Source organism: Astatotilapia calliptera, chromosome 6 (genome assembly GCF_900246225.1).
Source record: "Astatotilapia calliptera chromosome 6, fAstCal1.2, whole genome shotgun sequence".
In the NCBI taxonomy this organism is placed as follows: domain Eukaryota; kingdom Metazoa; phylum Chordata; class Actinopteri; order Cichliformes; family Cichlidae; genus Astatotilapia; species Astatotilapia calliptera.
The window spans coordinates 11,367,701-11,379,491 of record NC_039307.1 but is presented as its reverse complement, the minus strand read 5'-3'; the positions used below and the strand labels follow the sequence as shown (position 1 = coordinate 11,379,491).

Below are 11,791 nucleotides of genomic sequence, written 5' to 3'. Positions count from 1 at the left end.
ATCTACCCTGTTCTTCGGTTGGTAAGTGTGATTGCACTTTTATGGCCATCAAACCTTTTTTTCATACAATGCTATGGATATCAATGTGAAAATAGCTACATGCTTTTTTTTGTAGTATTGTGAATGTAAGTTATATGAACTTATTTTTTTTACTTTGTTCTGTTTATATTTGGTACTGTTTTCTTTGAAGAATGTGCATCATAAGATTTATTAAAGCTTCTATTTCATCTGAAAAGAAGATTGTGGTTTATTAGCATTAATCAATAACACACCACCTTTTTTCCCCATGAATGGACCTGATCCATGATCCATCCCTCTTCTTCCGCTTATCTGGCACTGAGTTGCTGTTGATGTAAATTCCAAATCCATCCATTCTTCTATGGAATGGAACGATTTATAAAGCATAGTTTTTTATACTGCTTGTGAATCCAAATAGTCTTTTTTATTCTTTATGGATTTTTTTTTAAAAATTTTCCCTTGAAAACTGCTTTAATCAAAATGATCTATTTAGTAATGATTTAAAAGAAAGCCCTATACACTTAATGGATTCAAATGTTATAACTTCTACACATTCAATAAAATTGAACTTCTCTCTGCTTTTAAAACCTTGGTGCTCATTAGCCTTTCTGGGAAATAATAAATACTGATGATTAAACTCTTCCTTGATTGTAAGTGAGTAATCTATTGTAGTTATTCAGATGAAGAAATCGTGCCTATGCATGCACCCAGTAAATAATTTTCCTCATGAAATCACACATTTCTGATTTTGTAAACAGGACCGGCAGCACTTTGATTCAGGAGTAATGAATCACACTGGCTCTGCAGTGACGCAGGAACTGCATGGGTTGTAACTTGTGCAACTCTCTGCTGCGTGCTGCCTCTTATCAGGCACTTCACCTCTGGCTTTGGAAACATCTGACAGCTCTGTGAGCTGCTTCTGGTGCTGTTACTCAACTTAACAGTGAAGCTGACATTTAACTCGTCACAGCACACTGTTGCTGCTGAATCCATTTTTTTCTCTTGGACTATCATAATTAAGAATCTTTAAGAGGTAAGCCTCATCTCATGAGATTTCAGTTGAGTGTATTTTCATGATTTTTGTGCCTGAAGTCATTGTTTGTATTCTCAGAGATAAGATCATGGAGCGAAAGATCGGTGTCATATTGAGCTTCATTGGTTTGGGCACTGTGTGGCTGCGCTCCTTCCCCTGGCTCTGCAGTCTGCTGGTGGGGCTAGGGCTGTGCTTGGTCCATATGGGATCTTGGAAGAACATTCATATAGCTTTGCATACTGTTAAAAGAGACCTCATGTAAGTAGGTAGTTTGCATGGGCTTGTCCCACATTTGCTTCTATGCTGGTCCGTTCCTGTTTGCAAATGCCCTTCACCGTTCTCCTTTCCTCTTCTTTGTGTCTAAAAGGTGTTTGGCTGTTATAATTAAAGTGAGAATTTCCATGTATCACCATCGTCGAAACCGAAGAACCATCCCTGCCCTGTTTGCCCAGGTAGTGACACAACACCCAGACAAGCCCGCCTTGATATATGAGGCCACAGGAGAGGTGAGGTCTCATCAAGAATAACAAATAGAAAGAAAACATAGCACCTTAATTAAAACAGCGGATAAACTGAATTAAGATGACTGATTTTGCATTTTCATTTCATTTCAGGTTTGGAGTTTTAGAGAGCTACAGGAGAGATGCCACGCTGTGGCCCACTGGGCCTTGGCTCAGGGCTGGACTGAGGGTGATGTGGTGGCTTTGTACATGGAAAGTCAGCCTTTAATGGCAGCTTTATGGCTGGGTTTTGCTATAATAGGTGTTGAGGCTGCTCTTATCAACTACAACCTTAGACAGCAGTCATTGCTACACTGTCTCAGTGTTTCTGGAGCTCGAGCGATGGTGTTTGGATCGGAGATGACTGGAGGTGGGAACTAAATATACTTTATTTATAAGATAAATACAGAGCTTATTTGGCCAGAGGTGGAATAAAACAGCTAATAAAACATGTGCTGGTTTGCCTGCTTTACATTTTTCACACTTTTGATTGTCTTCCAGCTGTAACAGAGGTGAGTAGCATGTTACAGCCCAGCATGGTTTTGTTCAGCACTGGTAAGCAGGAAGACAAGGATGAGCTTCAGGTTCAGAGTTTGGACTCTCTGCTGGCCCGTTCACCCACACACCCACCACCCTGCAAGATAAGGAAAGAGTTTAATGGTGAGGCTCTGTAGAATTTGTGCACGTGGGTAGGGGTATGCTGCATTTGACATTTTACAAGATTTGATTGCAACACATTCTTGTCCTTAGCAAGTCTTTGCCTGCTAGAGTGCATGGCCGACTGCCAAAATTGGCTGTCTTGCGTATTTTTTCTTTTCTAATTTAGCTCACATGTGTGTCAAAAAAATGGAAAAAAAATGGAAAGAATCATCATCAAGTTACTACAAAGTTCAAGACTATGAACAATGTTTATCTTTTATTTTATATAATGCATGCAAATACAACTCTGGCCATGTTCAATTCAATCGTTTATATTGTTGTGCATTTGTTCTCTTATTTTTAACAAAGGTATTGTTTTTGTCTTTGTTATTGCTTAGCATTCCTCTGTTGACACGCTTCAAGTCTTTACTTGATTAGCCTGTATGGGACGGAGAGAAAACAGAGTAACAAAAAAATATGTAAAGAATGACGGGAGCGTCACGGTGCATGCCACCCATGTGAAACACCGTCAAAAGGTTTTGAGAATGCAATATGGAAATTTCTTCTTCTCTTTGTATTTGCAGACAGGCTTTTCTACATCTACACTTCTGGTACAACAGGAATGCCAAAGGCAGCTGTAGTGGTGCACAGTCGGTAAGTTTATCTGTGGAAACATCTGCAAAGGTGATGCAGTCCACTGAGGGACCTAAACAGTTTTATCAACAGTTAATAAAACTTTTTGAATTTTGTTGTAAGACATGTCTACGACATTTCAGTCATAAAATTGCACTTTTAAGAGAATCCTTTAAATAATGACATAAGTAATGATGATGACTTCTGTCACTTAGTTTGTCGTTCTTTTTTGTCAGGTATTACCGCATCGCAGCTTTTGGTTTTCATTCTTTTGGCTTACGTCCTGATGACATCATCTACAACTGCCTTCCTCTCTATCATTCTGCAGGTAGGCCTTGTTTCTTCTCATCCATGTTTTCAAAATACATTTAAAATCAATATAAAGTAAGATTTCCCACTCTTACACATCTGTACAAGCATGATGTCATTATAATAACAATCGGAATCATTCTTCATAGCTCTTATGTTATTATGTCTATTTTAACATAATATATTACCCCATTTTTAAAAAGTACTTATTTTTACTTCCATTGGCTTTGATAAATGGTAAAATCTATTTGAGGTTTACAAATCTTATCGTTATACTAAAAATAAATTTTTTCCTGAAGTCAGACATTCATCTCACTGGACTTTTAGTGATGTTATTTTCTGGGCTAAATGCAGCATGTGGAGGAAGGCAAAAATAAACAAAAAGTTTATTTATTGGCCGATACAAAAATCCCCAAACATACCAAAATTCAAAAGAGAAAACAACATGAATCCATACCAAAAAGGGCAGAAGAAGAAGAACCCTAAAGTCACATTCAGGACAACAGTGTTTGGAGACTGGAGCGTGACTAAAGTTATTGCAACTGTGTGCAATGAACTTGCAATTTCACTGCCTCTGGAAAGGCTGCCTTGCAGTCAGGGACGAACTCTGGCAGCTTTGGAGCATCACATTGGCGACAAAGTCATGTGAACAACTTATTCAGAATCCAGCAGAACCTCAAAGATTTTAAACAGAAATTCAGAAATTCCTCGAGAAATAGTGATTCAGTTGCTACAGAACGATTAGCTGCAAAATGACATAGATGCTTGAAAACCTTGATCAAAAGCAGCCAGCAGTCAGTTGAATGAGATGTGCTGCAGACAAGCTCCGCTTATCAGCTGAGACTGACTCACTGTTAGCAATCTGTTTGTGTTTGTTAATGAGACTGATTATTGGCAACATTTCCCAATTTGTCTGCAAGTGACTGCAGATGGACGGCAGTTTTTCAGAGGCAGGTTGCCCCACCAATTGACCTGTGGAATTGTCTTGCAATCAGAAGTGGTTGTCCAAAGTTGAGGGTGTTGCATGCTCAATCTCTGGGCAACCAGTTGGCTCAACTATTTGCAATCAGTCTCCGACATCATAACAAAACCTCCAACAACAGCTGCCTCAACACGCTTTATATAGGATAAAAAAAAACATTGAACAAATAGACAATGTGACAATAAACTGACATAGGACAGACTCGCACACCAAGAGAAGACAGGAAGCAGGCAGAGGTACAGGTGGTACAGGCTAGCAACAAAAAGCAGAAAGTGAAATAAGAAACACGAAAAAATTAATCTTCAGTGTGAAAAAGAAAGTAAACAAAATAGGCTACATATGACTGAAACATGAAGGTGAGCAGTAAACATGATGACAGGGGAGCATAGAATGCATCATGGGTTAAAAAAAAAAAAAACTACAAACAAGAATAACTTTAAATTTAAATTCTTTAAACTTGGTTCAAAAGTAACAGTAAAAAAGGGCAAATGTTATCATCTTTAGGTTATTACAAAGTTTTTCACTTCAACATAATTCGAAATCAAGGACTTAGGTTTACCCACTGAGCAATTTTCTTTTAATGAGAGGTCTAAAAGAGGTCTACTGGTAACTGTCAAGGCAAAATCAAGCTATATTCATAAGTGAAATTTTAATAAATGTCTAAATGTCTTTTGAAAAGCTTTTCACCTTTCATGCTTTCAAGTGTTAACACTGTTCAAATGGCTGGCATGGTTGACTAGGAGGGATACTGTTTCTGCCAATATGTAAAAGAAAGAACAAGTTTACAAGTATATATTTGCTTCACAGAAATCCTTGTTGTATGTGCTCATGTGTTCATGTGGATATTTACAGGGAACATCATGGGTTTAGGCCAGTGTTTGCTCTTTGGTTTGACTGCTGTAATCAGGAGGAAATTCTCAGCCAGTCACTTTTGGGATGACTGTGTCAAACACAACTGCACTGTGAGTACACACTGGTGCAATAACTGTGCCTAGCCACAGGCCAAATGTCCTATTGATTTTCTTGAGCCAGTTCTATAAACAAGACTTGCGATTCGGTTTTAGTGTGTAATTGTACCTCTATGTCTGTGCGCACACATAGGTAATCCAATATATAGGAGAGATCTGCCGTTATCTGTTGGCCCAGCCTGTTGGAAAATCAGAGGCTCGTCACAGGGTCCGTGTTGCCATCGGTAATGGACTCCGTCCCTCGGTGTGGGAAGAGTTTGTCAAGAGATTTAGAATCCAAAGAATTGGGGAATTTTATGGCGCCACAGAGTGCAACTGCAGCCTGCTCAACATAGATGGAAAGGTATGCTTACCTGGATGTTGTTTTACTGATTTCTTAGGAAGCTAAAGAATTTAAAACACAACATCTTTTTTACGTACCTGCTATACTGTATGTTTGCACATCCAGGTCGGGGCGTGTGGCTTCAATAGTCGCATCCTACCAAATTTTTATCCCATCAGACTGGTCAGGGTGCAGCAGGATAGCAAGGAACTACTGAGGGATTCACAAGGCCTCTGTATACCCTGTGAGCCAGGTAACACCATGCACACACACACATACATGCAAAGCTACAATACAGAGAAACAAATGCAAAAATAATCTTTCATCTTTGCAGGAGAGCCAGGCATGTTAGTGGGACACATCAACCACACCGATCCGCTCAGAAGATTCGACGGTTACGCTGATCAGGATGCCACCAAAAAGAAAGTCGCTCGCAATGTGTTCAAGATGGGAGACTCTGCTTATATTTCAGGCATGTTTTATTTTGTCTCTTTAATGTTAGTCAGAATAATAATGATGGACTGTCTGCTTCTTGATTTCCAGTTTTATAATATCGAACATGCTTCATCTCACAGGTATCCAGAAAAAGAAAGCTGCAGATGCTAAATTGCCATATGAACTTTTACCTTTGTTTATAGTTTTTACATGCAGTACACATTTTAATTGGCTTCTGTTTTCATAAGAAAACTGAAAATAATTTATGATCATGACACGACTGGACTGCTTCCAGTACTGCCGCTATTTTCAGCAGTGAAAGTCCCATTCGGAACACTTTCGCTGCTGCATCTGTAATTTCACCACAGACATCGTTTTTTTTCACAGAGCAAACATCAACTTTAGTGTCAAGGATCATTGATTGCAATGAAAGTTTGCTCCCTGGCTATGACAGTTTCCAAGCCAGATGATGGTGCATTGTGAGGAGCAAGCTTGTCATTTTTTTCATTCAAGCAGTTTGTGAATCGTGAATTCAACCCTCACTGAAAGTAGTCATTTTCTGGCTTTGTGAGTTGTCATTCTCTCACATTCTTCTGGATGAATTTTGACTCTTCTTTACAAAGTTGCTTCAGTTCATTGGTTTGTTTACAGCTCTCCTATCATCCACAATGGAATTTCAATCAGGTTGAGGTCTAGATTTTGACTGGGCCATTACAACACCTTGATTTCTTTTTTTGTGGATTTTTTCAGACTTAATAATGTGCTTGGAATGGTGGCCCTTTGGCCAAGCTTTAGTTGTCAGACAGATGGCCTTAAAGAGCAGTGATTTTGCTCGGTGATTGCAAAACAAACCCAAATCACCCCTCCACCATGGTACTTGACAGCTGATTGTAGTTAAAACTGGTGCTGTGCATTACGGCCAAACATCTCTACTTTGATCTCATCTATTTAAAGGACATTATTCCAGAAGTATTGAGGTTTGTTCAGATGCAGCTTTGCAAACCTAAGCTGTGTCATATTGTTTTTAGAGAGAAGAGGGGTTTTTTCTGTTTGGTAACCTTTACAAATTAGCCATACTTGCTCTTAATTGATCTAATTAACATGCTAACTAAAGCCTGTAGAGTCTTTGGCTTTTTCAAAATTAAAAAGCATCTGGCTGCTGCTTATTTCTTTATATGGAAGCAGTAAAGGTATACTTAGTATTTCCCAGTCCTGTGAATACGTTCTTTTTCACGACTGTCATTCATTTTCAGCGATCAGAATGATGATTATTTTATTGCTCTGTCACTGTCTGTGCTTTAGGTGATATACTGGTGATGGATGATTATGGCTACATGTATTTCATGGACCGCAGCGGCGACACTTTTCGCTGGCGAGGGGAGAACGTTTCCACGACAGAGGTGGAGGGAGTCCTCAGCAAACTACTGGGACACACCGATGTTGCCGTCTATGGAGTGTCTGTGCCAGGTATGGATGAAATGAATTATTTCATCGGCACATTTCAGGCAAATAAACAGACTCAAAAGCTGATGAATACTCTGTGTTTTATTGTGTTCAGGTGTGGAAGGGAAGGCCGGTATGGCAGCAATAGCTCAGGAGGGAAACCAGTTGGACCTTGATGCATTCTTGATCGGTGTACAAAAAGCTTTGCCCTCCTACGCACACCCTGTCTTCCTTCGGTTCATGCCGTCTGTTGACACTACAGGTGAACATCAGTGAAAAAACATTCAAACGGCAATGCGATTTTATAAAATTACATAAAAACTATATATATATATATTTTTTTATCTTGTTCACAGGTACTTTCAAAATTCAGAAGACACGGCTGCAGAAGGAAGGATACAAGCCACAAAACTCGAGTGAAAAGATTTATTTTCTGAACAGTCGTGCTGGACATTATCAGCCTGTCACTGATGAATTATATGATGCCATCAATGAAGGGAAAGTGTCTCTTTGAAAGAAGAAGGAGCTAACAAGGCTACTGCGTTAACACAACTTACTCTGACTGTGTTTTTGATATAGTTATTTTGTGTTTGTTGTTTTTTTAAGATGAACATTAAGCTCACCTACCTGAATAGATTTGATGCATCATATACATTTAAATATATGTGTGTATATATATATATATATATATATATATATATATATATATATATATATATATATATATATATGTGTGTATATGTATATATATACATATATATATATAATAAAATATGTTACTTCTTACAAGAAAAAGAATGACTGAAAACTCAGTAATTTATGGAAATTAAGTAATAGCTATTATTTGAAAATTCATTTTTTAACATGACCAATACTCCATGGCTGCCTAAAGACTTGTTTCAAACAGAGCAGCACAGAAAGACTCAGGACAGCACCGCACGGCAAACTTCAATTATCAGCTTGTGAACGCCTGTGCCAGCCAGTCCCGGTGCAAGTTACATTTTATCCTTTTAAGCATTTTTCTCAAGTGTCAAAAGTAGTAGCCTTGAATCATGGCACAAAATATGTGGGTTCTTTTTGTGAAAGCAAAGTGACTTTTAACTTTCATCACCTAATACCAGTCACGTTGAGTCCAAGCACCAGTGAGTTATATTACAGTACATGCTGGGCATTGATTGGCTTTTAAGGCAGACACTGACACTGAATTGTATTTTAAAGTTAAAAATGATGTCTGGGTTAATATCAATCATTCTCCCAAAAACTTGCGACACATGGTTGCTGTCTGCAACTGATGTGCTGAGAATTGGATGTGGATGAAGCAGATTCAACAACAGAAAAGCGTCTTTGTTAGGCTGCGAACAAGAGGAGCAAAGAGCAGGTTCCAAGGAAAACAGAGCACCAAGGTAGCACATGAGAAAAGTGACAACAAAGACTAAAGGAATGTATGAGCATATATTGACACTGAGAACTAACTGGGGTTACATGTATGAAGATAATCAAACAGGCAGAACGTTACAGACTTATATAAACAAAACTAAAGCTCAATAAATAAATATAGGCCAATCAGACGAAAGTGGACAGTTTTTTTCTCTCATCTGACTGAAACTATCAGGACAAACAAACAAGGCTGACACTGTATCCTAACAGCATATTCAAGTTTTAAAGACCCCTCCTGCAGCATGCATAAGACTAGGGATGGCTGTGGAAGTGGCAAACTTACCCATATTTTGTTCTGTTCCTGTCTGTGTGATGTAGAAACTGTTGACCCCAGGAGACTCCCTCAGATGCTGTCCATCTTTTATGAGTTCATGAAGCGACCAGAAAGTTGCATGCATGCATGCAAACTAACTCTAGAGGGCAATGTGTTTCATCTTATCAGACATACTAGCAGCTACCCTAGTGTTTTTCCACAGGTACTAATATAAAACGTATCATATCATCAGGCACAATCATGCTTGTCTGTTAAAATAAACAGCAAAGCCACAAACTAATTAATTCCAATCTTGCAGTTGTGTGAAAAAGAGTTTGTCATTTTAAATACCCGTTCTCATTCATTTACTAGTTGTGAAACATTTAATTGAATCAAGCTTCTCTTTATTCAGTGACAATTTTCTTTCTGTCAGGGATTTCACTGCATGACTGATTCACTTTTTCCATTCCAGTGTTCAGTGTTACTCTGGCTGTTTCACAAAAGTCTTTCACATAAATCCCTCTCCATGTGGTCTTCTGTGAGTTTCTTGTCAGCCTAAAACACAATGAAAACTGTTTGTAAAGTAAGAAGACGGTAAAATAAATAAAACATCAGCTCCAATCATTTGAATGCATGTTTACAGGTCTGTGGGACATTTTTGCAGTGAAGCATCTTTTCGCTCATCCCATTTGTGATGTTCAGAGCTCCCCTTAAAGGCAAAAAGACTTAAAAACTAATCATCTATCACACTTTCTGCAATAAGTGCCCTTCTGATTAGCTGCTAGTTATCTAGTATGTAACATATGTTAGTACTTTACCAAATCAAGTAGTGAAAAGCAAGTACATTTACTCAATTGCTCAAGTACTTGAGGAGTCTCCAAATATTTATTCACAGTTGCAGAAGTCCTTATTTATCTTATACTTGATTTTGGTGTAGCCCCACAGTTCATTCTTTGTCTGAAGCTCGTTTGGCTCCTCTACTATAACTAAGCCTTCTTCTGATTGGCTACCCCTTACACTCAGAAGGGTTGAACAGTCACAAATGTGTGTCCAAGATGCCCATATAAAGGACACTTCCTCATATAGACATCATACATAGGTTGAACACTCTAGCCTGAGCTTTTGTCAGATACCAAATCACTGTGAGTGGTATACACCAAATGTTTGTTATTTAAATTGCTTATTTATTCGTTTTTTTCATATTTGTTAGTCTCATATGTTTCGAATCATCAAAAAAATTAATATTAGACAAAAATAGCCAAAATAAAACTAAAATTAGTTTTTAACCCTTGGTAAAACCTCAAAATCCCATCCTTTCGTGAACCTCGGGACCAAAAATGGTCCCGCCCCAAAAGTGCTCTAAAAATGTTATATATCAATATTTTTTTCTACTTTAAATTAGTCAATCTTTTAAAACTACTTCTGCTTAAAATATCCATGTCAAGTTTTAATTATATTTTCATTGTTTTAACCCTTTAAATCCCAGTTTTATTATATGAGCGCCCTGTTTTTTTAGCTCCAAAAAACAAAAAAACTAAATATTTTCCAAAAAAAACATTTGAAGTAATATTTGTTTGTTATTATAATTAGGCCTTTAGATGGACTAAAGATTGGCACCAACAGTCATTTCGATCGCCTTTTATTTTTTTTTCCAGGAGCGCATTTCATAAAATGCACACTATCGACCACGCCCAAAAAGTGCTATAAAAAATTTATATATTAATATTTTATTCCACTTTAAATTAGCCAATCTTTTAGACCTACTTCTCCTTGAAATATTCATGTCAAGTTTTAATTACATTTCGCGGATTTTAACCCTTTATATCCCGGTTTCGTCACATGAGCGCACTGCTTTTTTTGCCCCAAAAACATAAAACATAAAATATTTTCCAAAAAAAACATTTGAAGTAATATTTTATTGTTATTATAATTAGGCCTTTAGATGGACAAAAGATTGGCACGAACATTAATTTCGATCTGGTTTTAATTTTTTTTCCAGAAGCCAAAAATGTCCCCAGGCGGCGCTGCTGCTCCTGCTCCCCCGGGGAGGAGTGCCTCTGCCGCGGGTGTGTTTCGCGCAGCGCCGGAGCATATGGTTCGGTTCCCGTGTCTGCAGCACACACTTCCGCTACCACGTGAAAACAAATACGTCATTTCCTGTTGATTTAAAAAAAAAAAAAAAATCAAACGAACCTAAGGGTAGAAAATGGTCCGGAACTAGCAGCGGGGCAGGCTGCTGTGGTACGCGGGAAATTAGTGTGCCTTTTCCGGGTATCTGTCTCGAGCAGGCCGCTGGAGAACATGTGTATGTTCCAGCAGGCGTCACATGTGGAGCAAGGGCGCCACCCGGTGGACAAATAAAAAAAATTACAACTCTAAGGCCTGTAGTCACTTTTTGGCACAACACCGGAAACCTGACGATCGATTTGACCGTAATTTTTCTGGCGTGAAAAATAGCGTTTATAATGGGTTTCAATGGGGCACAAATCGGCCACGAGGTTTGATAGTGGATGTATGCCTTTTATTCAGCCATTTAAGCTCATTTAAAAAACTCAGACTGAAATTTTAAAATAAAATGGGAAAAAAATACATGTTTGAAAATTTGGCTATACTCCATTAAACACAGTGGAAATGGCGTGGAATTAAAAAACGGAAAGGCCACGAAATGGTCCCAGGTTCTACAGAGGATGTTTTCATTTACTAAGAGGAAAAAAGCAATCCAAACCTACTTGACCCAGTGTTAAAAAAGACACCGGTTTGTGATGTTAAACTGACCCCAGTGTGGCTGAATTAAAATAATTCAGAGAAGAAGAATCGGC

The 11,791-nt window shown here is 38.2% G+C and overlaps 1 protein-coding gene across 1 annotated transcript; it reads left to right on the top strand.

Annotated features, from left to right (window-relative positions):
* Positions 1 to 912: 912 nt before the first annotated feature.
* Positions 913 to 7,946, top strand: LOC113023871 (long-chain fatty acid transport protein 1-like). Its single transcript, XM_026170293.1, has 14 exons — positions 913 to 1,051; positions 1,130 to 1,309; positions 1,419 to 1,557; positions 1,666 to 1,921; positions 2,053 to 2,211; positions 2,775 to 2,844; positions 3,060 to 3,151; positions 4,967 to 5,076; positions 5,216 to 5,425; positions 5,531 to 5,657; positions 5,739 to 5,876; positions 7,142 to 7,306; positions 7,398 to 7,544; positions 7,639 to 7,946. The coding sequence occupies exons 2-14, from the start codon at positions 1,140 to 1,142 to the stop codon at positions 7,794 to 7,796; spliced, it is 1,941 nt and encodes a 646-aa protein (XP_026026078.1). The 5' UTR covers positions 913 to 1,051; positions 1,130 to 1,139; the 3' UTR covers positions 7,797 to 7,946.
* The last annotated feature ends 3,845 nt before the right edge of the window (positions 7,947 to 11,791 follow it).